We start from the raw sequence: 27444 nt of genomic DNA, 5'->3' as shown, positions 1-27444 counted from the left end.
CAAAACTCTCTGGAAGCCATACTCCAGAAAAGAAAAATGAGTGGATGGAATCGGGTCAGGAAAACTACACGTGACTTTGGTCAATGTCCGTTTCATTTAATGTACTTCTTGTTCACTAAATGCACCCTGTAGGATCACTTCCAATAGGTGTAATGAAGCATCCTTTTTTTAAAATCATGTTAAAAATCATACTCTTGGAGCGAACTGATGGAGAGTCTCAAGGTTACAATGTTTTCAGGCTGATAAACCTATATGAAAGCCCTTTTACAAGAGTGGATGGAGTATCTCATGTAGACTGAAACATCGTAACTTTGCATTTTTGACACCATGGATTCTGACCTGATACTATAAGTAAACCCCCAATCTCAACCTCAACGCTTCTTTCTCAATTAGTCCTAGCCAGTCCTCCACCGCCAGATATAACAGGGTAAAATTGAAGACTTAAAAGGGAATCTTCGGTTTTCCAGCTAACTAGAGATGGAAAGGGGGAGAAGCAACAGCCATTTGAAAACCTTGAAACCTTCCATTTCAGCCATCAAATAATAATATTTAAACCTCTAGACAAACAAACAATACAATAAAAACTAGAATGTTATTTCCTGCCTGAGGAAGGAAATATCAATTAAATATTTAAAATAATGTCATGGAAAGTGATCCTTCAAATGCTTAGTGTTTATAAGTGAAGTCTTTATCAGTTGCATCTTGGTCTTAAATGTGTAAAATAATGTCTCTTGCTGGCTGAGGAATCCTGCAAAGTTGAAGTCCACAAATCTTACACAGTGGTGGTATTCAATTTTTTTTTTTTACTACCAGTTCTATGGATGTGGCTTGGTGGGTGTGGCATGGCTTGGTGGGCGTGGCTTGGTGGGTGTGGCAGGGGAAGGTTCCCTCCCCACCCCACTAACCTGCTTCCCAGCTCCGTTCTCCTATGCAGGGCAACCAAAGAAGACCCAGCCAATGATCAGCTGGGACTCAATGGGAGACAGAGAAGAGATGGGGTTGGCAGGGCCAGTCAGAGGTGGGATTGGCCGGTTCTCCCAACTATTTAAAATTTCCACTACCGGTTCTCCAGAACTGGCTGAATACCACCTCTGGTCTTACAGTTACCAAAGTTGGAGACCCTTAACTTATAGAGCCTTATCTCCAGTTTGCAAAATGGCTGAGATGATCTCCGTATGGCCCTGTATCAGTGTTCTTCAACCTGTGACTTTAAGACTTGTGGACTTCAACTCCCAGAATTCCCCTGGTTTAAGATAGGAATTCGGCCTATCTTGAAATTGTCAAGGTTGAGGAACACTGCCCCCCAGTGACCACAAGTCGCCAGGAAGCAAAGCTGCAATCTTTACATTAGTCCTGCAGATGTCATTGTTTGCTCATTTTACTTGCTTGGGCCAGTGAACCGAGCTGCAAACAATGGGATAAGAGGATGTCAAACTGATCCGAAAGCAACTTGAGGATTCTGGGAGATGTAGTTTTCCTCTTTCCTGCTAGACCCTTGATTAAGGAAGGCGGGTTTAGAAACAGGCGGCTGTTGCTACAGACTTCAAGCCTTGAAGTCTGACATTGAAATATACAAGTAGGATGGCAGAATTTTTAAAAATAATAGGGACAGTTGCTCAGAGCAGGAATCCAAATTCAAGCATCCCCAAGAGATTGGAGGTGATCATTTGGAGACTTCAGAAAGTATCTGAAAAATAACCCACAATTCCAGAGGTGCAAGGTGCAAGGTTTAAGCTTTGCAAGGTAAACTAAGTTTTATATACTTGTACAGCTGGGTACAAAATGAAATGTAACTAGGATGTGAAAGTGAGTGTCTCAAAGGTGGTTTTTTTTTTTAAATTAAAAAGGCACTGTTTTTTAACTTGAGGAGGAAGAAGATGTTTGCCCCTCATCCAAGAAGCTTCATCGATTATGATGGCAGCAGTGGGAGGGGGGGGGAGAGATTGGAAGGCTATCCATCAGAACTAATGAAGCTTCTTGGATGGGGAGCAAAACGTTTTCTGGTCAAAGAAAAAACAGTCCAGTTGGCTTTTGAAGAAGAAGAAGAAAAAAAACACCTTTGAGACAACTATGACCTGGGATGACTGAGAATCTCCAGAGGTGTCAAAATGGGTGATTTTTGACTCACAATTCAGTGACGTTTAATTGCATTTGTGGCCTTTGCTCTTGTTAATTTCTGTGTGGGACAAACTAGGCGATCTGAAATGTAACTACTTACCTACTGCAACAACCCAGAAGATCTAAAATTGCTAAAGAAAGGAGCCACGTAAGTTAGAAAGATGTCTGTCCCGTTGCCAAATTCTTGGCTGGGGCTTTATTACCATTAATTATTCTTTCAAAGTTGAGGTTTATGTTGGCTCCAGCAATAGGCTCTTTGTAGCCAAACAGGTTAGTCATTGTCTGGAACGAGCTAGCTTTCCTTCCCTCTGGAAACATATCTTTGAGGCATTGAATTGGACAATGAGAAGCTTTTAGGAGAAATCCTGGAAGCAATGCCCCATTTTATTGGACTTCTTGGAGAAGGGTAGTAGGAAAGTTGATCGTTGGCTTCTTCATCCTGCTCTCCTAGATATGCTTTCTTCTGGCTGGCATGAAGAAAAGGGTAGGGAGGGTATTGGGAAAGAATTGGGGATTAGTGGGGAAGGATTTTGGCTTGAGGACAGGAAAATTACATTCGGTTAGATCAGAGGTCTCCAGATTTGTTATCTTTAAGACTTGGGGACTTCAACTCCCAGAATTCCATGTTGGCTGGGAAATTCTGAGAAACTGTGAGTTCTTGTCCTGCCTTAGGCAAAAAGCCAGCTGGCTGACCTTGGCCCAGGCACTCTGTCCTTGCCCTAGGAAGGAAGCAATGGCAAACCACTTCCAAAGCCCTGCCAAGAAAACTGCAGGGACTTACCCAGGCAGTCACCATTGAAAAAAACCATCAGAATCCTGGCAAGGATTGTAAGACTTTACGAAGCAAAATTAAACCCCACACAGGAAAATACTAGCTTAGACTTCTCCTAAAATTAACCCCCTTCTTCCACTTCTCCTTCATGTTTATTCTGACTGCAATCCAAATGTGTACCCTTCACACATAATTCTAGCCCTTCAATGAACATTCGCTATCCTTTGCAAGCCCCTCTCAACTCACTTAAGAAATTGGACACACATAGAAGGTTGGTTTTCTTCCTTTATTGGTAACGCTGATGTTTGGTATGTACACTTTTCTTTTTTTCTCTTAAAAAAAAATCTTTTTCTATGAACATCATCCTTCCATTGGGGTCTACAGTGGAAGGTTTGCATTGCCTGATGCTTTAAATCTAACCGTGAAGAAATGAGTGGATGAGAAAGAAGACGGAAGAGGAAGCCATCTCGGTACAACAAAGAGGAAAAGAATAAAACATGAAGCATTCAAACTTGGTCTTTCTTATAACATGTCAACTTCAAATGCCTCGGTCACTCCCCCTGTGTTTCTTTTAAGATCTGGAGATGGCAAAGTGCATGAAGCAAATGGTTGGTTTTCAGTAAAGATATGCCTTTCTTTTAAAAAGAACTTAGTCCTTGATTTACAATCATTTGTTTAGTGGCCATTGGAAGTTAACAATGGCACTGAAAAAAAAGGAATTATGGCCATTTTTCACACGGCCGTTGCAAGCCTTCCCATGGTCACCTGATCAAAATTCGGCTGCTTGGCAACTGGCATGTATTTATGACCATTGCAATGTTCCAGGGTCACACAATTGTGTTTTGTGACCTGATAAGCATAGTCAAGGGAAAATACTAGCCTAGAATTCTCCTAAAATTAACCCCCGTCTTCCTCTTCTCCTTCATGTTTATTCTATTTGCCATCCAAATGTGTACCCTTAGCACATAATTCTAGCACTTTGGTGAACGTTCGCTATCCTTTGCAAGCCTCTCTCAACTCACTCAAGAAATTGGACATGCATAGAAGGTTGGTTTAGCAATCATGTTGCAAACCACTGCTCTGATTCCCGTAACAACGGTGGCAAGAAAGGTCATAGAATGGGACAAAGCTCACTTAACAACCATCTTGCTTAGCCATGCAAATTTGGAGGTTCAGTTCTGGTCATAAGTCGAGGGATAACTGTACTTTAAAAGCAAGCTTCTTCCCCATGACTTCATTGCATTTCAGTGCTTAACACAATCTCCCCAGGCAGGCAACCTGTGCCTTGCATCGGCTGGGTTTTTTTTGTTTTTTGCAACGCCGTGTCAAGAAACGGGAATCACAAATGAGAACTGCTAAGGAATGGCAGGATTTAAAGCTCTTCATGGAAAAAGCTGATCCTTTGGGGCAAATCTGAACTTAAACTGATAAGACCCCCCAAGGAAATGTGGAAAGTACAGAGGCCAAATTCAGAATGTAAAAGTTCTCCTTTCCATAGTTGGCTTTCAGGTAGGTTGGAAGGCCTGGAGGCTTTTTCAAAGCTTCTGTAATTGGACCTTTTTCACGATTTGGGATGCGGGTATAATTTCATTTCATGTCCAACCTGACAGGAAAGAACAAGGTCTGTATATTGCTGGATTGGATTCTTCCAGGCTGTAATTTAAAAAAAAAAAGCCTAAACTCTCAATTTTTCTTCTCTCTAAATTTAGAAGAGTGGCATGTAGGGAGTCAACATTGACGCCATCAACTTCCTGGCATGCTAACTATCTACATTGAGGGGTATATGTTGATCTCCGCGTACGGTTTGCTAATGATGTTTTCAAAAATGGGAACAAGATGGTTGTTATGGTGTCTTAGCAGGGAATACTGAACAATAATATCAGGTCTATTGTGGCTTAAATTTTGGCACGAAGGGAGAAGAAATGTCAGATCTAGGAATTCTGAGTACTAAAGGTTTTGAGAAGGAAGGATGTGATAGGACTTGCTTCCAAGTCACTGTGCTTTCTCAGATCTGAAACCGTTGTATCAAGTAGTGGTATTGAATAGGTTGGGCTGGTACCAGACAAGCCCCTGAATTAGGATATAGCTCTATTTCTAATGGTGGGGTAAGACATAGGACTCTTACACATCAAAACAGATATAAATGGTTGGTTAGGAAGGGATGTGCTTTGCTCAGCAACCCAGCCAGTCTGATTTCACATTGCCGACTTTCACAATCTTTAAGCTTTGATCTTCCAGTTTCAGGTAGTACCAGTCCTTGAAAAAGTAGCTGTGGCCTGCAAGGAGAAAACAACCCTTAACAAACATACATAAAATCACAGTTGTGGGACTCACTAGAACAGGTGTCTACATCACCTGGGAGTCAGCTCAGTGGTGGGTTTGATTGGAGCAACACAAAAAAACTATTGGCCATGCTCATGTGTTCCCCGAAGCACGGTACTCCACAAGCAATGCTACCGACAGACATATTGACCTGCAACCAGCCTACGAACCCCCAGAATCATAATCAACCACACAGCCAACCAGAGATAGCACCATCCCTCAACCAAGCCCCCCCAGCAGTTCACCTCCCAATCAGAGGTGGTATTCAGCAGGTTCTGACCATTTCTGGAGAACTGGTAGTGGAAATTTTGAATAGTTCGGAGAACTGGCAAATCCCACCTCTGACTGGACCCGCCCCCATCTATTCTCCGCCTCCCAAGTCCCAGCTGATTGGCTGGGTCTTTTTTTCGTTTCCCTGCACAGGAGAACTGAGCTGGAAAGCAGGTTAGTGGGGTGGGGAGGGAATGGGGATTTTGCAGTATCCTTCCCCTGCCACGCCCACCAAGCCACACCACACCCACCAAGGCACGCTCACAGACCTGGAGGTAAAAAAAATTGAATCCCACCACTGCTCCCAATGTAACTTCTCCATCATAAGACCCATTACAAGACTCACTGATAACTCACACCTGAAGTTCTTAGAAGCAGAACACTGACACTGACACCCCCTAAACTCCACTGAAGTTTGAGCTGATAATGAAACATTCAGAAAGCTTAGAGAACAAACCTTCAACCTCATAGGGAACTCAGATAAGCTACGGTTGTATTTATAGTCCTCCAAAAATAAACCATGGTTTGGCTTATTACGATGCTACGATTCACAGATGGAGGTGAGATGATGTTGGGTTTGTATGCTTGTATTGGAGCCCATGCTCACCAATAGCAATAGCACTTAGACTTATATACCGCTTTACAGTGCTTTTACAGCCCTCTCTAAGCGGTTTACAGAGTCAGCCTATTGTCCCCAACAATTTGGCTCCTCATTTTACTCACCATGGAAGGATGGAAGGCTGAGTCCACTTTGAGCCTGGTGAGATTTGAACTACCAAATTGCAGGCAGTCAGCAGTCAGCAGAAGTAGCCTGCAGTACTGCACTCTAACTACTGTGCCACCACGGCTGAAAGAACTTGTTTTTGTGGCTTGTTGAAAGTCACCTTTTACAAGTAGGACGATTTGGGGCATAAAGTTCAGCAAAACTTGCATGATTTAAAATATCAAACTTTGTCCACCACTCCCAGTTCCTCTAACCATCACCCCAAGAAAGTTTTTCTCCTGATCCATTCTGGAAATTGATATTAGAGGCCACAAAAGGTATAAAAGCTGCATCTTTTTTATTACTGTGCTCTGGGGTGTGGGTGTAGAAGATTTTTTGCTAGGATTGATGGCTAGGCCATCTCCAACTCTACCCATAATCCATAAATGAGGACTTAGCAGAATTGGTCTGTTGGAACTGAAAAAACTTGACCGAGTGAAGGCTATTCTTTCAAAAGGCCAGTAAGGATCATGTTACTGGATTTTTTTCCCCCTTCTTCTTTTTAAGCATGCCATTTTTTTAAAAAAAAAAAAGGAAAAAATGGGCACAGAGAGTTAAAAGCTTGAATCTGAGCTTCCACCCAACTCAACCCCTGTGAAAAGTTCTCAGCCGTTTAAGAGATTCAGTTCAAAGGAGATTTTCTTCCCCTCGTCTACTAATAAAGGCAGGATTCTTTAATCAGAATCTGGGCTGCATTAAAAAAGGGGGGTTAGGATTACTCTGCTGGAGACGAGGTATTCAGACAGCCCAGCAAAGTTTAGCAAAGGTCACCCTTCCTAAATTTCCTTACAGCGGTGGGAGATTTTCACCGAAGAGAGAAATTTACTGTGGCGGCCGGCAGATTGCCAAAGTTGTCGTCCTATTCAGGGAACAGGGCAGCAGACAGTGCCTCCAAAAATAATGCAGGAGCAAGCTGAAGTACTGTAATCAATCTCCCCGCTTCCAGATTATATATATATATATAATATCTTAGAAAACAAATAGCAGCTTACCACTTCCGCTCACTTCCAGGGCAGCATCTAAATTATCTGGGACGCCATTCCAGGCATCTGCAATTAATTTAGGGAAGCCAGGATCCATTTTCTTCTTCACTTCATTGTATCTGTAAAATACGCAGGAACAAAAAAACACATGTTCCTTCCTCACCTATTATCCTTCTCATCTTCTCATCTTTCCTATTACCTATTCCCTTAGCTTCTAATGACCATCTTTGTGGTTTGTATCACATGATTTATGTTGACTGGCTTTATTTAGTATCCTTTTATGATGGATGTTGATTGCTTTTTTAGTGCCCTACGACTATCACCCACTATTGGATCTTATGATATATGATGATTGTATTTTATGATGGGGATCATGATTTATCGCTTGTTGCTTGTATGTACACTGAGAGCTTATGCACCAGAGGTGACAAATTCCTTGGGGGGTCCAATCAGCCTTGGCCAATAAAGAATTCTACATTCTACCTTCTGAACTTACTTGGACATTGGAAATAGGTGTTAAGAGTGTGCGTGAATCTGTGTGATGTTCCTAACTTCCTAGCGCTGTGATATCCCGGCGTTGGGGTTGCAGGATTCCTTACCTCCAAAATTTGTCCCCTGCAAAGATGTATGTCTTCTTGTTTTTGCTCCAGTTAAATGCAGCATTGACACGTTGCACGTCAGGAGGAAGCCCGAGGCTGGTAAGTCTCTTTGGATAGCCTCTTTCCAAGGTGCTGGCTGTATAAACCCAGTATTCATTCCCTAGGAAAATCAAGTGTCACGGAGATTAAGGAGAAGGAGAAAAAGGGGTTTTCTCAATCAAGGGGTCTTGGATTTCAGGCAGCAAAGCTACATTAAATAAATTAGGGAGGAAAATTAGGACAGGCCAAACACTCCATTTCAAAATTAACCCCCCACCCTTTAACATTGTCTCTACATGTAACAAAATTGTGCATTATATATGAAAGCGTTCTCCTGCTGGGTTTGTTCCTTTTTGTTGTTGCCTGTTTTGTGCAATTAGAGGCTGTGGGTCTGACTAGGAGATGACATGAAGCCTTGTTCAGATTGGGCTGTAAGAGGTGGCCAAGCTGAGCTTGTGTGTGTGTGTGTGTGTGTGTGTGTGTGTGTGTGTGTGTCAAACTCATCAAATGAAAAGAAGAACTAAGGGCGACATGATAGCAGTGTTCCAATATTTGAGGAACTGTCACAAGGAAGAGGCTACTCTTTCCCGTTGGTTAATGGTCCTCACTATTAGGAAGTTACTCCTTAGTTCTAGGTTGCTTCTTTCCTTGATTAGTCTCCATCCATTATTTCTTAGTTTATCTTCTGGTCCTCTGGGCAATAGGCTGACCCTGTCTTCTTTGTGGCAGCCCCTTAGATACTGGAGCATTGCTATCATGTCCCCACTAATCCTTCTTGTCTCTAGATTAGCCATACCCAACTCTTGCAACCATTTTTCATATGTTTTGTCTCCAGGCCTTTAATCATATTACTTGCTCTTCTCTGCACTCTTGCCAAAGTCTCAACCTCTTTTGTTATAATCAGGTGACCAAACCTGGATGTAGTATTCTTCAAGCTGCCAAGGTGGAGAAACACTGCCCCCAACTATCCAAATTTAGTTAGCCAATACATTTAATAAGTAATAAATAAATAGTAGATAGATCTTCCTTCCTTCTAAAACCCTTAGGACATGAGACTATAAAGGATGGGCTTATAAAATGTTTAGGCTATACCCAGTTATCATGGAATATGAAATACAAAATAATGATTAAAATGCTGTTCAGCTATCAAAAATTCACTTTGCAAGATTCCCACCCCGCCACTCCTTTAAATAAATTTAACTGCACAACCACTTGTTTTGTTTCCCTTCACTCTCTTGTGTTGATCGTGGGTTGTTGTGTAGTAATCAGTGCCAAAAAAGAATTTGCTATTCATTTTTGTTTGGTTGAGGCAACCACTGAAAACCATTTTCCCAGATCAACTGGCATGGCTACATGAAAATAAATCGTCTGCAAAGAGATGAAGTTTCATTTCGATTCCATTTCTCGTTTTGGAGTGGTTGAACATTTGGTTCATCGCATGTCATAACATTCCAACATATACAAAAAGTCTATTTTCATATAAAAACACTTTGCACTCAAACATGAATGCAATTTTGTGCCAGTTTCAACAACATCCTTTAAAAAAAAAAAAAAAACCACTGTATAGTTTATTATACAAAACCTTTCCATTCCTTTGCAAAGATTTTTCTCTGAAATATGGAAATGGGGGAAGGTTGGAGTGTTTCTAACCGAAACTCAGCCTTGCAAAATTCAAAGCAGGGAAAATTTTGAAAAATAACCATGTTTTGCTCAAACCAGGATACAGAATAACAGAGTTGGAAGGGACCTTGGAAGTCATCTAGTCCAACCCCCTGCTCAAGCACGAAACCCTATACTATTCCAGACAAATGTCTGTCCAATCTCTTCTTGAAAACCTCCAATGATGGATCACTCACAACTTCTGCAGGAAATCCATTCCAGCACCTTCAAACATGGGGCAATTCTAAAGAAATATAATTGCTTCCTTCTTCCTAACATAAAAGAAACATGGACAAAGCAACGATGTGACATTAGAACATCTTCCTGGTTCTAAATTCTGGAACTTGGAGGCCAAATCTTCTGAAGAACATCTAGCTGGAGCCGTTGGCTTGACAGAAGTCCGTGTGCGTTTTTGTGTATGTGTGTTTAGATGATTTTAGCCCAAATCCTACCTGAAAAAAATACTGACTTCTCTTCCTGAGGGGCTTCGTAGACAGCGTCAATTTTTTCTGGAAGGTCAGTCCAAAAAACAGCAATGAGCAAAGGTCCTGTTGGTCGGCTCCGTTCATTAGCTGTTCTCCAGAAGAATCTAGCCAAAAAATGACAAGAAACTTTATCGGCCAATGTGCTTTTTAAGCAAATAGAGCAAAGTGCATTCATGTACACACACACACACACACACACACACACACACACACACACCAATGCTTACATTCTACTAGTAACATAAACATTAAATTATAAGGGAGCTTTGTTATTATTCAGTGCATCAATCTTTTATTGGTGGGGCTTATCCCATGAATTTTTAAAAATGTGTTGTGCCCAGATGTTTGCCATTTATAACAATTTTCTCCAGCACTCACATTAATCCTTAGCAAAGAACAACAACAACAACAAAAATAAACCAAGAAAGAATGACGGAATAGTGGGTGCTTCAATTATCCTAGCAAATAAATTCATTTACAAGGCACTTAAAACTCTTTCTGCCTTCTCCTGCGCTGTACGCTGAACAGATGGATACGCGTTTGGCAAAAGCCAACCTTTGTATAGTATTCCATTACTCTGGAAGATTATGATCGTAGCAACTAAAAAAGATCAAATCTAATAATCATCAATCAAACAGCTTGGCTGTAAATGAAACCCGGGAACATTAACTGTTCATCAGAAGAATGAAAAGAGCAATTTGGAAGCTGTTGAGCTGATATCCTCTTTCGATTTATGAACATTGCAAAATAAAAAATAAAAAACCCTTAACTCTGGTTTGATTTCAGCAGCAGTATGTAGGAAATTATGGGACAGGATGTTAATAAAAACGTTATTGTGTAATCTTTTTTTACCCCTCCCTCCGTCTCTGATGAGCAGTTCATTTTGTTTAAAGAACTCCAGAGTCTGGAAACGCTGTATAATAAGTCAGACAAGGCTGCCATTTGATAGATGTTGAGCAAATGGCTTGTCAGATTAGGCTTTTTAGTTGCATTTTCTTTCTTTCTTTCTTTCTTTTTTTTCCTGTTTTTAAATGAGAGCTGGCTCTTCGAGTTGTGTGAGGGGGAATAAAACGTAGCTTTATAGCTCGTAATAGAGGCACGAGCCCAGGTGTCATTTTCAACACGTCGCTCCGATTCACATGTTAAACTTGGTTGTTCCCTGGAAGCACTTTTTCATTGTGCGTATTATTATACTGTCTTGAATCCAAAACTAAACTCATCATCTTCATTTAAGAGCCCCATAATCCCTTGCAGGCTGGAGTCGGGACAACTGAATGGAGCTAGCAGAGTGTTTTAATGGCTGGGTGCCCTTCCTGTTGCCAGTGCAGAGTTTTGTTCAGCAGATATATTCTCCGTGTGGACCCAGAGAGAGAAATATCTGCCCCTACCCAGGATCGAACTCAATGCCTCCTGATTGTGAGGCGAGAACTCCACCACTAGGCCACACCACTCCCTAAACTGTTCTCCCAAATAACCAAAGCTTAGCTGGTTCCACAAACACAACGGTTGTGGCTCTCATTAGAGAATAGAACATGGTTTAGACCCACTATTACCACACAAAGTGTGGCTCCTTGCGCAGGTACACCTCAACTTATGATTACAACGCAGCCCAAAATTTCTGTTGCTTAGTGAGACAGTTGTTAAGTGAGCTTTGCTCTATTTTATGACATTTCTTCCCACCATTGTTAAGTGAATCTCCCCAGTTGTTAAGTTAGCAACATGGTTGTTCAGTGAATCTGGCTTCCCCGTTGCCTTGTCAGATAGTTGCAAAAGAGGATGTCGTGCCCCTGGGACACTGTCAATCGTCATAAATATGAGCCAATGGCCAAGCGTCTTAATTTAGATGGAGAGGCTGCGACTGATGTAAGTGTGAAAAACTGTCCTAGGTCACTTTTTTTTCAGTGCTGTTGTAACTTTGGACAGTCAATAAGGGAATGGTAGGACTACCTGTAATGGTATGTAGGGATGGCCTTGTGAGACAGGAAGAAAAGCTATAGACCGGACAACCAGCATGTAAAACTTGCCTCCGGCCACAGAAAAGTGTGAGAAAAAGAAGGGAACCCTCCCTAATTTTCTGGAGAGGAAAGGAAGAGATAAATACCAAATAGACCCCTTTTCTGACTGTGATGACCCAAAGGGGCATGGCACAAAGACAACACAGTCAGATAAGCAATAAGAGTCCCTTTATTATCTCCAACTTTGCCCCCAGTGTCCAGGTTACCTTCGGCCGGAGAAAAACTCTCCCAGAAACAGCCTTTGACTGGAGACAATTCAGTCCAAAACATGGTCAATACAAACTGAACTTAAAATCCAAACAAACCAAACTGAAGTAATTAGTTTGGCAGGACAGGAGCAGGAATTTCAGACTTGAAAGCATGGCAAAACTCACACGGTTGGGAAGACATCAGGAACCCAGATAAGCCACGACGATACAAGATAAAGTCACGTTTGCTCCCAACAGCCAGCTACATACAGCTTGCGTTTTTTATACACTGTGTTCCCACCTGCAGCTAATAAAGGGAATCAGGGCCCTCTCCTCCCCCATAAGCCATGCAACCCATGTTGCTCTCTTCTCCATTCCTCCCTGCGTGCCCTAGGATGAAGAGGGGGTTGGCCTGGGTCCTCCTCTGAAATCCCTCTCCCTTGTCCTATCTCTTCCCCGCTCTGCCCAGCTGGACTTTGCCCTTCCCCAGTTTCTTCCACAGCCAATGGAGACACACTCCCACTCCCTGTCAACTGTTCGGCTTCCTCTTCTGAGTCAGATTCCAACAGGGCCATGACACTGACCTCCCCACTCACCTGTCTTTGAAGAAAAAGATCTCACCCCTCATTTGAGCCACGGCATCAAAGACAAGATCTTGGCCACACAGTTCAGGAGTGACAGGTCCAAGGGTCGGCTTTGGTCCTGGCCCAACATCAGTAGAACCCCCTGAAAATCAAGAAAAAGTCAACAATAATCTGGACATTCTTTTAAGCTTAGAAATCAGAAAGGGAAGTAATATCAGGAATTCTTTATTCTGCTTTTTTTCCCTCGTAATGCAAAAAAATAATAATAGTGTTAGATAATATAAAAGATGGAAAGAAAAAGAACGGGGCATCTGGCTTCCTTCTAATGGTTCACCAGATTATTCTACCATTTTAGGTTCTCCTGGAGAAGCTTGAACACCAAGATTAATAATGATATAGACTCCAACGTTTCGGATAGGTTTGAACCAACTGGAAACTTTACCATAAAGTTGTTGGATTCCTTGAACGTCATCTTGAGAAAGACGGAAGTGCTTGGTATAGGTGTAGATGGGGGCCATGAGTGCACCAGGATCTTCAGAATGTTCAAGTCCCATTGCATGGCCAAATTCATGAGCAGCCACCAAGAAAAGACTGTACCCTGGAAGAAAATAAACCAGCTTTTTATGGCTGCTCGATGGTATTGTCCATACATATCTCTTTGTGTGAAGTCAATCTACCCATTGTCCAAAAGCAGTTTCAGGGGCCTTGAAGACATCCGAGACAGAAGATGTAACCATTTCTCTGACTGATGGTCCATGATGTTTGGATGATGTCGCTCATTTCTATATAATTTATCTGCTCAGAGTTATAGGACCGAATGCACGATATTTGGTTATATTCTAATGGTGTAAATGAATCTAACAGAGAAAGACCTATGATCAATATCAAATTTTCAGTTTACTATTTCTAACATTTCAGCCTTTTTGTCACTTGATAGATAGGAAGGTACTGGAGAAACTTAAAGACTATTCTTGCATACAACCTTGGACAAAGCATTGTATATATGTACGGTTGCACATTTGTAGAATTTGTTCCAATCTTTGGCTGAATACCAGATCCTTGGGATTGTCACCCCGACCAAATACTTTCCTCCCTGGTTAATTTTCAACCAAGCCCACCTAAACCACTAAAAAAAAAAAATAGCGTAACCACCAAACAGCTTGTATGTTTTTCATGTTAAGCCATGTTTCGCCGACAAGCCATAGTTGGTGTCACTTGTACGAAGTCATAAACCAAGACTATCTAAAACTGGGCTAATAAAATATACTGAGCACTGTAAAATCCAAATGAACTACAAAAACAAAAGGTATGTGGTATCTAAACTCTACTTTTCAGCCACGTTCAAACATCCCTGATCCAGCTGTTGGGAAATTTTGTGAGAAGGAATGATTTACAATTGACTTCACAGTTGACTCATTTGTGAGTTTCTTAGGATGTTTTTTTTAATTTTTTGGAGGGTTGCAATTGTTTCTGGACATTTGATGATCTCAGTTATATTTCTGAGAATGAGGGAAGCCTGTAAGCGAATTGTTTTGATTCACTAAGGACATCTTGAGATGCAATCTAAAACTTTAGCCTATTTTGCTAGCTTTGAACCATAACAAAAAATGATGCAAGAGTGAGATGTTTCGTAAGAACTATGTTTTTTTGATTCTTTAACCTTTATTTTGGTCCATCACAACTGTGGTGCATTCCTTGTTTTTGGATATCTTGGAGAACTGGAAGAAATGCAGTAACATTTACAAGGAGGAGGTAGAGGAGGAGAAAAATCTCTACCTTGATCCGGACAAAATCCCCATTTGCGATCTTCGTCATAGTTACTAGATGTAGAACACCACATCTTCCCATCTTGCCGTCCCGAAGTAGTACAAGAATCATATTTATTCCCAAGGAATATAAAAGGAAAAACACAGGGCTGTCCTTCAGAGTTTCCACCCACGGTAGACATTGCTGCATTTTAAAAAAAATTAATCAATAAAAGCAGGAATGGTTAATACTATACTATCAAATTCTTGCTTTGTCATTTAGAAGTTTTGTTGTAATTATTATGAATTATTGCTTTGATTTCTGGAAGCCTGTAATTTGGGTCTGATGACACTGAAGAAAAGGGTGGGAGATGGGCTTTTTTTTCCCCTCCGAACAAACTCATGGCAATTGTAGGAAAGATCTTCTTACCTGTCTCTGGACAAAAGCCAAATTTCTTATCCTGGTCATAATTTTCGGTAGTGCCGCACCATCTATACCCATCTTGTCTTCCTTCTGTGGTGCAGCTGTCAAAGGATCTTCCCTCAAACAGGAAGGGGAATTTGCACGGTTGCCCATCAGAGTTTCCACCCATGGTGAAAAGAGCTGTAGGACAAGAAGTGTGCCATTAAAACTTTGGCGATTCGTTTCCAAGTTGGTAACCGGATACTAGAGATGAGACATTGTGTGACATATACCGGTAGTTCTTGACACACAACAGTTCATTTAGTGATCATGCAACATTACCACGGCACCGAGAAAAGTGACTTACGGCCACTTTTCACACTTACGACCTTTGCAGCATTGCCATGGTCACGTGATCAAAATTCAAGTGCTTGGTTCACAGTTATGATGGCTGCAATGTCCCGGAGTCATGCAATTTCCCGTTTGCAACCTTTTGAGCAGCAAAGTCAATGGGGAAGCTAGAATTCCCTTAGCCAATCACTTACTCTGCAGCGATTCACTTAACAATTGAGGCAAGAAAGATAGTAAAATGTGGCAAAAGTCACGTGTCTCGCTTAACAACAAAAATGTGGGGCTCAATTCTCAAGTCAAGGATTCCCTGTATCTCATTCTGAAGAGTCCATGATTAATAGAATAGAATAGAATAGAATCAAGAATAGAATAGAATAGAATAGAATAGAATAGAATAGAATAGAATCAAGAATAGAATAGAATCAAGAATAGAATAGAGTAGAATCAAGAATAGAATAGAATCAAGAATAGAGTGGAATAAAGAATAGAGTAGAGTAGAATCAAGAATAGAATAGAATCAAGAATAGAGTAGAATCAAGAATAGAATAGAATCAAGAATAGAATAGAACAGAACAGAACAGAATTCTTTATTGGCCAAATGTGATTGGACACACAAGGAATTTGTCTTGGGTGCAAATCCTCTCAGTATACATAAAAGAAAAGATACATTCGTCAAGCATCAAGAATCACAAAGTGCAACACTTAATGATAGTCATAGGGTACAATAAGCCATCAAATCATACTAGGAAACAGTCAATATAGATCATAAGGATATAAGCCACAAAGTTACAGTCCGACAATCACAAGTGGGAGGGGATGGGTGATAAGGAGGGATGAGAAGATTAATAGTAATAGTAGTGCAGACTTTGTAAATAGTTGTAAATTAACATATGATTTACATGCAAACAAGTTGACGATGGGGTTTTCCCCCCTATCATTTTGCTCTCTCTAGATACAGAATTTTTGAAAGCTTTTGAAAGTTTCAACGGCAGTAGGAAGGACAGTAGGAAGAACTCATGAAAACTATTGGGGGAATTTGGGGAACTGAAGTCCACCTGTCTTAAAATTCCCAATGTTGAGAAACACAACTCCAGTCAATATCCAGCCTGTACCTTTACCAGGCTGTTGTTGTCGTCGTTTTTTCAAAAATTTGAAGCTAATTGTGTTACATCCACCCACCATAAGGTGTTGTGGCTGGTTAGGTTGCAATGGGTGTCACTTATTGATTTTTCGATTGCTACTGATTTAAGAATGGGTTTCCTCAGCCTTCCAGCCACATTTCCTGAGGACTATTCCAGCAACGCTAGTTAAAATGCATGTCTGAATGTAGCCAGCACTGGAGTTCCAATTTTTTTTTAAAAAAAAAGCAGCTTTCCTTTGGAGAATGAAAGGGGAACAGAGGCTGCTTAGCGAGACATATTCATTTGCTAGGGAAGCAACTTTGGGCTATAAACTCAGCCAGGGTTGGCCTCTTAATAACCTATCTTATTAGCTTAACCACCAACAATTTAAGAGGGGGAAAAAGTATGGAAACTTAATGTAGTGTTGCTGGAAATAATCATTGCCTCCGTGTCCAAAGAAGTCTTTTTTTTCTGTTTGGTAACCACCAAAAGTTTCCAAATTCTGTTTTTTTCCACGATTCTCTTTAGCAACTTCTGTAACTTTGATAGCAGAGACAACTTTAGCACTGGAATAACAATAATTAAAAAGAGAATCTAAACCCATTCAACGGGGGGAAATGCTGAAAGGCAGGATCCCAACTCCCAAAGGACAGAAGCTTCTCCGCAGAATTTCCCTGAGCAGCGAGGTTTTAGGAGGCTCCCTACAATATTGATCCAAGAAAGGAAAGTCTTCTAACTTTCTTCTTTCCCTGCTTAACAAGCATTTCCAAGTATAGTTCTAAAGTAATGCACGCAAAAGGCAGGTCATCGCACAGCTACAAGACGTGAAACAAAATAAGCAAGCAAAGAACTGTATGGATTAAGGAAGAGTCCTTCCTTCCTGGTGAACTTCAAGACCAACACTTTCTCAAGGATGTATTTCTAAGATTTATAGAGAGATAGGATTTGTTTTTTCTTTCTGCCAATAACATCAAAACTTTTACATTCAGCCCGGCTGCAGTTTCCATGGCTTTCATTATATCCACTTCTCAAGAGTTACGTCAAAAGCCAGAGGGAGGTTGGGGAAATATTGGGACACACGGATTTGTTTTTATGTATGGTCTGATGGTCCTTTAAATCCTGCCTTCCCATCGAACGCAAATCAAAGAGTAAAAGCTGAGACACTAGAACCGTAATCAATAATACATGAGGAGTGATAACTGTGCCACCATCCCTGGGAATTAGCCATGGTAGCTGGGACTGATGAGTGTTGTGGTACAAAAAAAAAAAAAATTCAGATTGAGGACTGATTTATTGTTACCTTTACTGGCGATATTTCTTAAAAAGGAAATTTATGAAGAAGGGAAGGGATTAGTGAAGAAGGGTAGGGTAGAGTAGGGGTAGGGAAAGACAGAGAGAGGGGGAGGGGAGGAAGGAAGGAGAATAGAGGGAGGGAGAGGGAGGGATGATAATAGAAGGAAGGGAAAGAGGGAGGGAGGGGAAGGAAGGAAGGAGAATAGAGGGAGGGAGGAGAATAGAAGGAAGGGAAGGGGGGAGGAAGGAGACTAGATGGAGGAAGGAAGGAAGGAGAGGGAGGGGGAGGGAGGGAGGAGAATAGAAAGAAGGGAAGGAGGGAGGGAGGAGAATAGAGGGAGGGAAAGGGAGGGAGGGAGGAAGGAAGGAAGGAAGGAAGGAAGGAAGGAAGGAAGGAAGGAAGGAAGGAAGGAAGGAAGGAAGGAAGGAAAGAAAGAAGGAAGGCTTCACATAAAAGAGCATTTCCTAAGGTAGTTTTGGGCTTTGTGTCTTCATCAAATCCATACAACCTTGGAGAAGAGACACAGTATGCAGTGGTGATTAGGGACCTTTGAGTAAGATGAACTCTAACACGTTGACATTTAGGAGACTTACTCTTGTCTGCTCTAGTAGCATCTGCATTTATGAAGCAAGCCCTTAGAAAACAATGTTTTGGAATAATAATATGAACAATGCCACCATTTATCAAACAAGGACCATCTGTGAGTTTGTTGTTATTCAATGATTCTGACAAAAAAAAAAATGTATCACTCACAAAAGCCCTCGATCTGCCTACAAAATCCCAGCCCTGGTGTTTCTTCGTTAAATGCCAAATAACTGCCAAGCAATCTTCTAATTTTATACACTTGTTGCAAAAAAAAAAAAAAACCACAATCCTGGTTCCCAGTAACAAGGGGAAACCCTCCGTTTTTTTCTATTTTTAATAGAAAATTGTTCTTGTGATTTTTCCCTGGTGTACAGTATCCTTGGAGTTAATATTTTGTTGGTTTTCATGTTTTCTCGTGTTGTTTTTACTGATTGTAAGCTGCCTAAAGTTTACAAGGCAAGATGGCTGGCATATAAGTTCAACCAAATGAACATCAATCAATCAGTCAATCTCTGTGTGGTAGACAAGGCTGAATCTCAGTGGACATTCCCACAGTCAATGTGTGCCAGTCCAGATATGGCACTCAAATGGCCATTTACAGGATCCAATCTGGGTTGGTCACCAAGATCAGGTCTTCTGAGCTTTTGGTCTTGTATTGAAGTCTATCCCCATCTCTCTCTCTCTCTCTCTCTCTCTCTCTCTCTCTCTCCCTCCCTCCCTCCCTCCCTCCCTCCCTCCCTCTCTTTCTCTCTCCATTCTGCTGAGAGAGAAGTTCCCTGAGGATGGTGTCCAGCATGAATCCAAAAGTTCAGAAGACTACATCTCTGGTTCTGGTATCTGACCTAGATTGGATTTATATTTTCACAGGTATAATTCTACATATCACAGGCAGGATCCAATCTAGGCCAGGTACCCGAACCAGAGATGTAACTAATGTTATGCTACAATAATAATAGGGTGTTGCATAGGGAGATATGTAGCTGGATAGATTGTGAACCCGGAAAGGAGCAGAGACTGTATATTTGAACCTGTAGATAAACCCCAGCCTTCCTGGCAAGCATGTCTTCTGCCCATGAGAAGAATTCCCTTTTGCAAAAGCTTCATAATAAAGCTCTTACATATTGTTCACATGTCTCCAGTTGTCTTGATAGCTGAATGGTTGATTATTATCACACTGCCACATTATCCTGGGACACATATATTTCTCTTCATTCATGGGAAATGGACGTTTGCTTACTGTTGTTTCTCTTTGGTGGCAGCTGAGCATCAGATAAATGCCCAGTAGGGAGAAATTGCTGCAGTAATAAAACAAGTATTTGGAATTGGATGGTTCTCACTTGGCAGGAATTCTTGTTTCCTGCCCACTCGTGACTCATTGGCTTTGTCAGCCTCTCTGTTGCAATGAAGGCACTATGGCATCACATCATAATTTCCCTGAGCTTTTGAATTCAGTGGTGTTTTACAACTCCTCCTCACCAGGCTGGCTCTTTATTTTAATCACCTTTGACAAATGGCGAGACCTTGTCCCTTAAGAGATCGAATGAACTTATGGAAACTAGCACACATGAAGCCGCAGTGGTGCAGTGGTTAGAGTACAGTATTGCAGGCTACTTCTGCAGGCTCAATGTTGACTCAGCCTTCCATCCTTCTGAGGTCACTAAAATGAGGACCCAGATTGTTGGGAGCCATGGGCTGACTCTGTAAACTGCTTAGACAGGACTGCAAAGCATTATGAAGTGGTATATAAGTCTGAGTGCTATTGAGAAGCTATTCAATCATTCGCCTCTACCCTGTCATAAGACCACAAGCCAATACCCAATTAAAGCAGCCTTCTTAAGGCCCCACAGACATCCTTCAACTTACATTCATGGGGGCAGAATCCATATTTGCCATCCGTATCAAAGTTGTAGGTGGTTGAGCACCACAGGAACCCGTCGCTTCGCCCTGCATCAGTGCAGCTGTTGTATTCCTTCTCACCAAATAGGAAGGGGAATTTGCAGTATTCTCCATCCGCATTGCCGTATTTCACCCTGACCACTTGGAAAGAGAGGACAGAGGATCCATCAGCAGAAGAAGAACAACGATGGCAGCCAATGACACCTGTGTAAGTTCTGAAGCAGAAACCACTGTCTTACCTTGGCCTTCACCCAAAGTCCAAAATTCGTCATCGTCAAAATGGGAATCACCGCCAACTCCTGGTCCAGGAGCAAAAGCGTGAGCCAGGAGACCATCTTTACCATCGAAAGGATACCCATCGCCATGTTCTGCAGAAGAAGGAACAAAAGAATGTCAGACCCTGGTACCTAGACATCTTTGGGGTAGAAGTGCCAATTTAAGCATTGTTTTTGCTGTTGGGTGAAACCCGAGGCTTACATCGGAGTGAGGGATGAATAAAATTCAAGCTTACTACCACAAAAGGTCATGGGTCAGCAATATCCTCCTGTTCTATCTCCACTGTAGTTCTCCATACAGAGTAATGAAGACTGATTGCTTGCCTGGTATGTGCCTACCACGTACATGTATGTAGATAGCAGTCTTGGACATAAACCAGTGTTAAAAGACAAAGCCTCCGTGTGTTGGGTTGTGCTCCCGGGTTGTCTCACAATAGTAGTCACATTGCAAACACTCTGACAAACCAACTCAACTCAACCAAGAAACCAGAGTAGGAACCAACCCGCCGTATCGTGATGTGCATACCCCATCGTCCAAAGTTGATCATGATATCTGCCTCTCCATCATGAATTCGGGAGAATTCCAGCGGGGTTACATCGCTCCAGACTTTGAAGGCTCGGGCAAACGCATCATCAACCGTTTCGGAATCCAGATCTGGGGTATAGCCTAAAATTCTTGAAGACAAAAATAATGATGACAATTGATGATGATTCATCCGTTCAAAGATACAGAGCTCTGACTCAAGTCCATCTCATCTGGGCTGCACAAAAGCTGGAGAGCCACTAGATGATTTCATCTTTCCTCTTGGGTTTGAACGCTGAAGGAAACCCAGTTTGTAACTGCAGAATTATAGTTCTCAATAACTCTCCCTAACATAGCCAGACAGGAGAAAGGCTGAGAATAGTAGTTTAACACATGGCGAGGTCCTCAGGTTCTCTGTCTTTGTGATAGACCTCTCACACTTAATCTTGCACACAGACCCGTTCATTTAATGGTGCAATTTTTTCTGGGCCAGAGTTAGCAGATAGCACCAGCAGAAAGGGAAATAATTTCCAAAGCCATTCCTTCTCTTTATTTTCATCTTCCTTCCTTTTACTCTCCTCCTTCCTGTCTCCACTTTCCTTCCTTCTTCTTCTTCTCTCCATCTCCTTTCCCTCCACTTTTCATCTTCCTTTCCCCATCTCCCTTCTCCTCCTCCATTCCCTTTCCTTCTTCTTCTCCTTGTCTCCATCTCCTTTCCCTTTTCCCTCTTCTTCCTTCCTTCCTTCCTTCCTTCCTTCCTTCCTTCCTTCCTTCCTTCCTTCTTTCCTTCCTTCCTTTCTCCTCCTCCTATCTCCTTTCTCCATTCCCCTTTCTTCTTCTCATTCTCTTGCTCTCCCTTCCCTTTCTTCTCCTTCTCTCTTTCTTCATCTCTTTCCTTTACCCCCTTTCTCCTTCCTTCTCTTTTCTCCTCCTCCTCCTTCTCCCTCCCCCCCTCTTCCTTCTGTTCTATTTATAAAAAAAACTTATGATGGTGAATGGAATCATTTCCCACTCTTTCTTTTAGTGGAGGGGAGGAGGGGAGGAGGAATTTGCATTTTTGCAACTCTCTAACCCTGGAATACCTGTGGTTGCAAATTTATCTGCTGAATCATCCTGAACTGACTGGGATCTGCAAATCTTGACAAGTCAGCTTGGCATAATGCTATGCATCCTAAAATTTAACCCTCTTTTCAAGCAAACACGAGAAAAATCCTTTGCAAAGCCAACCCTCGATGGGCATGTGTTATGTACAAAACTCTGTTTCATTGGACTTACTCCCAAATCCGCTAGCCAATTTGCTTTTGTTCCACAGCTAATTCCTGGCCAGCCAAGTCATCTGAATGAGGTGCAGAAAAGGAGAACGCTTGTAAACATTAATCTCTGACTGAAGCAGAGATGGATTAAAAAAAAAAAGAAGAATATTTCTTCTGCCTGAAAGTTGTGCAACCCACGGACTATGAAGAGCCATTTCAAATAATTCCTGTCCTAGTCACCCTGTAATTTCTGCTCAGCTTTGCTGCTGCAGACACAACACGGCTGTGGGATTAATATCATCTCCAGCTCAAAGTGCCAAATCAAAAGTTCTGAGAAGAGAAAGGCAGACATACAGGAGCCTGTGGTGTGTTGTTCCATGGAGTTCAATGGAATGCAAGTTTTAGGGCTGTTGTATTTTTTTTTTCTTTAAGAAAATAAGAGAGAGACATTCTACTCTTAAAAGCGACTGTTCTGGAAGGATGTTGCAAGCTTTCAAATAGGAAGACGGCTCTTTTCTTAAAGAACAGTTGGTGGGAGGAAGAGATGTAGCATGGAGGACCCCTTGACTCCACTAGAGTTTGTGGAAAGGCCTACACAGCCTACAGAACATAGAATAAGAGAGTTGGAGGGGACCTCAGAGGTCTTCTAGTCGAACCCCCTGCTCTGTTCCTGTGACTGTAACTCTATATCTTTTCAGACACATTGTCCAGCCTCTTTTTGAAAGCTTTCAATGATGGAGCAACCACAACTTCTAAAAGCAAACTTTCCAAACTTTAATTACTCTTCCCATTAGGAAATCTCTCTTTAGTTCTAGGTGGCTTCTCTCCTTGGTTAGTTTCCAACCATTGTTTCTGGTCTTGCCTATTAGTGCTTTGGAAAATAACTTGACCCCCTCATCTTTATAAGAGCCCCTCAAATATAGGAACAGTGCTATCACATCCCCCCCAGTCTGTTTCATTAGACCAGGCATATCTAATTCCTTTAACCATTCTTCATACGTTTTAGCCTCCAACCCCTTAATCATTTTTGTTGGTCTTCTCTGCACTCTTTCCAGAGTCTCAACATATATTTTTTTTTGTATTGTGTTGACCAGAACTGGATGGAGTACTCCAAGTGTGGTCTTACTAAGGCTTTGTAAAGTGTTACTAGACCTTCATGTGATCTTGATTCTATCCCTCTATTATCCCTCTCCCTACGTATGCCGTGTTTCATCTAAGCCTATATAATAGAATAACAGAGTTGGAAGGGACCTTGGAGGTCTGCTAGTCCAACCCCCTGCTCAGGCGGGAAACTCTATACCATTTCAGAAAAATGGTTGTCTAATCTCTTCTTAAAAACTTCCAGTGTTGGAACGTTTACAACTTTTGGAGGCAAGTTGTTCCACTGATTAATTGTTCTAACTGTCGGGAAATTTCTCCTTAGTTCTAGGTTATTTCTTCCTTGATTAGTTTCCACCCATAATTCTGTAAGCAGCTTATTTTGGTTTGGATGTAGTCAAAGATGGGTAAAATTGAGTCCTCTAGAAAAATGGCATGTATTTCTCTTTGACCGCATTTTGGTTATCCAGTTCTATCCACCGGTTAAAGAGAGAGCCAGTTTGTAGTGTAATGGCTCGAAACCAGGAGACTGTGAATTCTAGCCCTGCCTCAGTATGAAGCCCACTGTGCTGGGCCAGTTACTTTCTCTCTTCCCTATGAAAAAAAAGCCAATGACAAATTACTTTCTGCCAGGGAAACTGCAAAAAATTTCTGCCAACCCCTTGCATAGAGTCCACATTGAGCTATAGATTTATGGACTGTCAAATCAATCTTAATTCTATAAGTGATGCTGTCTTCCTCTAAAAACTTTGAGAAGAGAGAACGATGGAGTAGGATCCTTTAATTTTCTACTCCTTTCCTCCTGGGCAATCAACCAAGCATGACCAGTGAAGGAAACAAATGCTGGATTTTCAAGAAGTCCTTTCAACCTCAACCAAGCCATAAATAACTACATTTGGAGATGGAAGGTCCTCTAGAAGCTGAATGCTCTTTCTCCTCCGTGTGGCTGAAACAACTAGAAGTTCCATGTTTTCCTTCTTAGGGTAGTCATTTTCAGAAGACACTGTGCCACTTGGTACCTACCTGTATGTGATAAGGTTTTTCTCCCATTTTGGTTTCCTGGGGAAGAAATTATAATTGGCCACATCTGGGTTGCCACATCTGGGTTTTTTCATGGTTTCTATAGTGTTTTGGTCCAGTTCTCCAGTCTGAGGGAGCCCAAAGAACTTCTGCATGTTCTTCAAAGTGTCCTTCAGGACGAGTAGGTTGCAATTATCTTTGGGACATCCGTAATACTTGTTGAGGTATTGCTTTTGGAGAAAAGAAAAAAAAAAGGAGCAGTGAATATGGAAAGAAAGAAATGGATCTAAATCTAAGTCTACCTCTCTATCTCTCTTATTGGAAAAAAAAGCAAACAAAAGACAACATTTTTAAATGATGGCCTCCAAAGCAAAGATCAGCCCTGTGGTTGCCTAATACTGCCTTTACTTGGGCTTAACTGGCTGAATGAAAATCAAGTCGGAAATGATCAACATGTTTCAGGTTAAATTAATCATCATTTGTCCATCTCTGAAGCTGACGTCAATATCAAAACTAGGATGGGCAATGCAACTTTTGCTTCGTGTAACAATATGGTACAATTAACCACTTAATCTATGGTTGGAATAACAGCTGGGTCAAAGGCTTTGAATCTGTACCTGGAGAACAAGGACAGAAGGAACAGGACAGAAGCTCGCATCAACCATGCCTTGAGTTAGTCTTTTATCCCTCGTGATTTGAGGGCTCCTTGGTGCTCTCTGAGCTTGGTTGTTTACTTGTAGAGATTTCATGACCCAACTAGCTAACATGATCAGTGCTAGAAGGAAGGAGGAGGAGGAGGAGGAGGAGGAGGAGGAGGAGGAGGAGGAGGAGGAGGAGGAGGAGGAGGAGGAGGAGGAGACGACTGTGGGGTCCTAGGTGCCTTCTGAGCATATTTTCTTGCAGACTTTTCATTACCCAACTAGGTAACATCATCAGTGCTAGAAGGGTGTGAGGTTGGAAGAGGAAGGGGAGGAGGAGGAGACTGTTGGGTTCTTGGTGCTCTTTGAACTTGGTTGTTTTCTTGAAGATGTTTCATTGCCCAAACTAGGTAACATCATTACTGCTAGTATATTACCTAGTTTGGATAATGAAACATCTGAAAAACAACCAAATTCAGAGAGCACCAAGGACCTCTCATTTCAACCCCGAGCTACAAATATTCTCCCTTATTGATACTAGGATTTGAATTCTGCAGCTTGGTTGCCGTGTTATATCATGATAAAGCTCAAGAGAAAAAAGAGGAATTTATACAACAAAGTAATAAATCATTCTTTGTTGGGGATTATTCTTTTTATTCTTTTTTTTTATATTGGGTTTTTTTATTTGTTTGGAAGCTGACCCAGAATCACAGAGTGATTGGGCAACCATATTAATCTTCTACATACATAAATAATTATAAATAATAAATAAGTAAATAACTCTTAGCTACTACTGTGCAAGTCACTGGAACATGTTTTCTAGACAGTCAACTTTTAAAGAATCACTGAACAGGCTGATGATGAATCGTAATTATAATAAGTAACATTTTATAACTCCCCCTTTCCAACAGATTTGCTACAAACATAACCCTGGCAGAGCCCTGAGGAGCAATTACTGCCTTTCAAGATGAGAGTTGAGGCTTGTTAGGAAGTTGGCTGAAAAATTAAGCTTTAAATAGTAAGGGGGCCTCTCTGACTACGCATAAGTCATACATTAAAAAAAAAAAAAACAGAGTAAGAAAATGGTCCAGATGGAAACCCCAACTCTTAAAACTTATATTTTATAGACACATAAAAGAAAAAACAAGGAAATTGCAGGTCATCCTGAAATGAACCTGTAGGGTTTGCTTCAGATTTGTTTATTCAAGCCTCAGAAACCTGAGGATGTCTCGGGAAGGAAGGAAGGAAGGAAGGAAGGAAGGAAGGAAGGAAGGAAGGAAGGAAGGAAGGAAGGAAGGAAGGAAGGAAAGAAAGATAGAAAGAAAGAAAGAAAGAAAGAAAGAAAGAAAGAAAGAAAGAAAGAAAGAAAGAAAGAAAGAAAGAGAAAGGAGGAAAGAAGGAAGGGAGAAAGAAGGAAAGAAGGAAAAGAATGAAGAGGGAGGGAGAAAGAAAGAGGGGAGAGGAAAGGAAGGGAGGGAAAAAAAGCAAGAAGGAGAGAAAGAGAGAGAGAGAGAAAGAAGAGGGAGGGATAAAGAAAGAGGGGAGAAGGAGTGAGGGAGAAAGAAAGAAAAAAAAGAAAGAGAAAGGAGGAAAGAAGGAAGGGAAAAAGAAGGAAGGGAGGGAGAAAGAAGGAAAGAAAGAAGGAAAAAAGGAAAAGAATGAAGAGGGAGGGAGAAAGAAAGAGGGGAGAGAAGAGGGAGTGAGGGAAAAAGAAAGCAAGAAGGAGAGAAAGAGAGAGAGAGAGAAAGAAGAGGGAGGGATAAAGAAAGGTGGGAGAAGGAGTGAGGGAGAAAGAAAGAAAGAAGAGGGAGGGAGGGAGAAAGAAAGAAAGAAAGAAAAAAGAAAGAAAGAAAGTTTTTCTACGACCAGGAAGACAGTCGATCTGCCAACAATGTTTTGAAGATATGGACTCAGATTTTGCACAAACATTGCAAGACTGTTTCAACAACAACAACAAGAAGAAGCTCAACTTACGAACGCCAGTTCTTTGTCTGTTTTGGGGGAAACATCACCAGGAAACTTAATGATGGGTGATGGGATGAGGTCCCTGCCCTCTACCTCTTCCGAGAGCCTGAAGGTGGGAGGTGGAGGTGCAGAAGCTGGATTTAAAATGGAGAGCAGCGGCAGGAGGATTTTGAAAACGCAGTCCACAATCCTGAAAGAAACATTTGCCTTCATCTTCTGCAGTTTCTCTTCTCTCCTTGTAGTCCTGCTCGGTCCAAGATATCTCGAGGGAGGGAGGGTGCCGGGGGGGAGAGAGAGAGATTTAAGTTGTAAAACGTCTTTGTTCCGTTTTCTCCTTTTCTTTTTAGGAGCACATCTTCACTTTCTTCTTGAGAGGTTTTTTTTTTTTTCACTTCTGCTTGCTCCAGCAATTCCTTTGTATGCTTTCAAACATCTCCAGATGCGCAGGCTCCTAAGCGGCTGCCAGAGGAAGTCTGAAGG

At 41.6% G+C, this 27444-nt stretch overlaps 1 protein-coding gene and 1 long non-coding RNA gene across 2 annotated transcripts; one reads left to right on the top strand and one right to left on the bottom strand.

Annotated features, from left to right (window-relative positions):
- Positions 1-1497: 1497 nt before the first annotated feature.
- On the top strand, positions 1498-14709 carry LOC148124855 (uncharacterized). Its single transcript, XR_015744986.1, has 3 exons — positions 1498-1743; positions 3090-3161; positions 13153-14709. It is a non-coding gene; the product is annotated as an uncharacterized LOC148124855 (long non-coding RNA).
- On the bottom strand, positions 3158-27444 carry MMP2 (matrix metallopeptidase 2). Its single transcript, XM_087940707.1, has 13 exons — positions 26974-27444; positions 24365-24591; positions 20994-21142; positions 20432-20560; positions 20160-20333; positions 14973-15146; positions 14574-14747; positions 13240-13395; positions 12810-12939; positions 9978-10114; positions 7828-7987; positions 7238-7347; positions 3158-5166 (listed from the first exon to the last, which is right to left on the bottom strand). Exons 1-13 carry the CDS (start codon positions 27175-27177, stop codon positions 5063-5065), a joined length of 2028 nt encoding a protein of 675 aa, XP_087796833.1. The 5' UTR covers positions 27178-27444; the 3' UTR covers positions 3158-5062.

This window comes from Pseudonaja textilis, chromosome 11 (genome assembly GCF_049901715.1).
Source record: "Pseudonaja textilis isolate UNSWEBS1 chromosome 11, rPseTex1.2, whole genome shotgun sequence".
NCBI lineage: Eukaryota > Metazoa > Chordata > Lepidosauria > Squamata > Elapidae > Pseudonaja > Pseudonaja textilis.
Note: the sequence above shows the minus strand (reverse complement) of the source record. Positions and strands in the feature narration are given on the sequence as shown.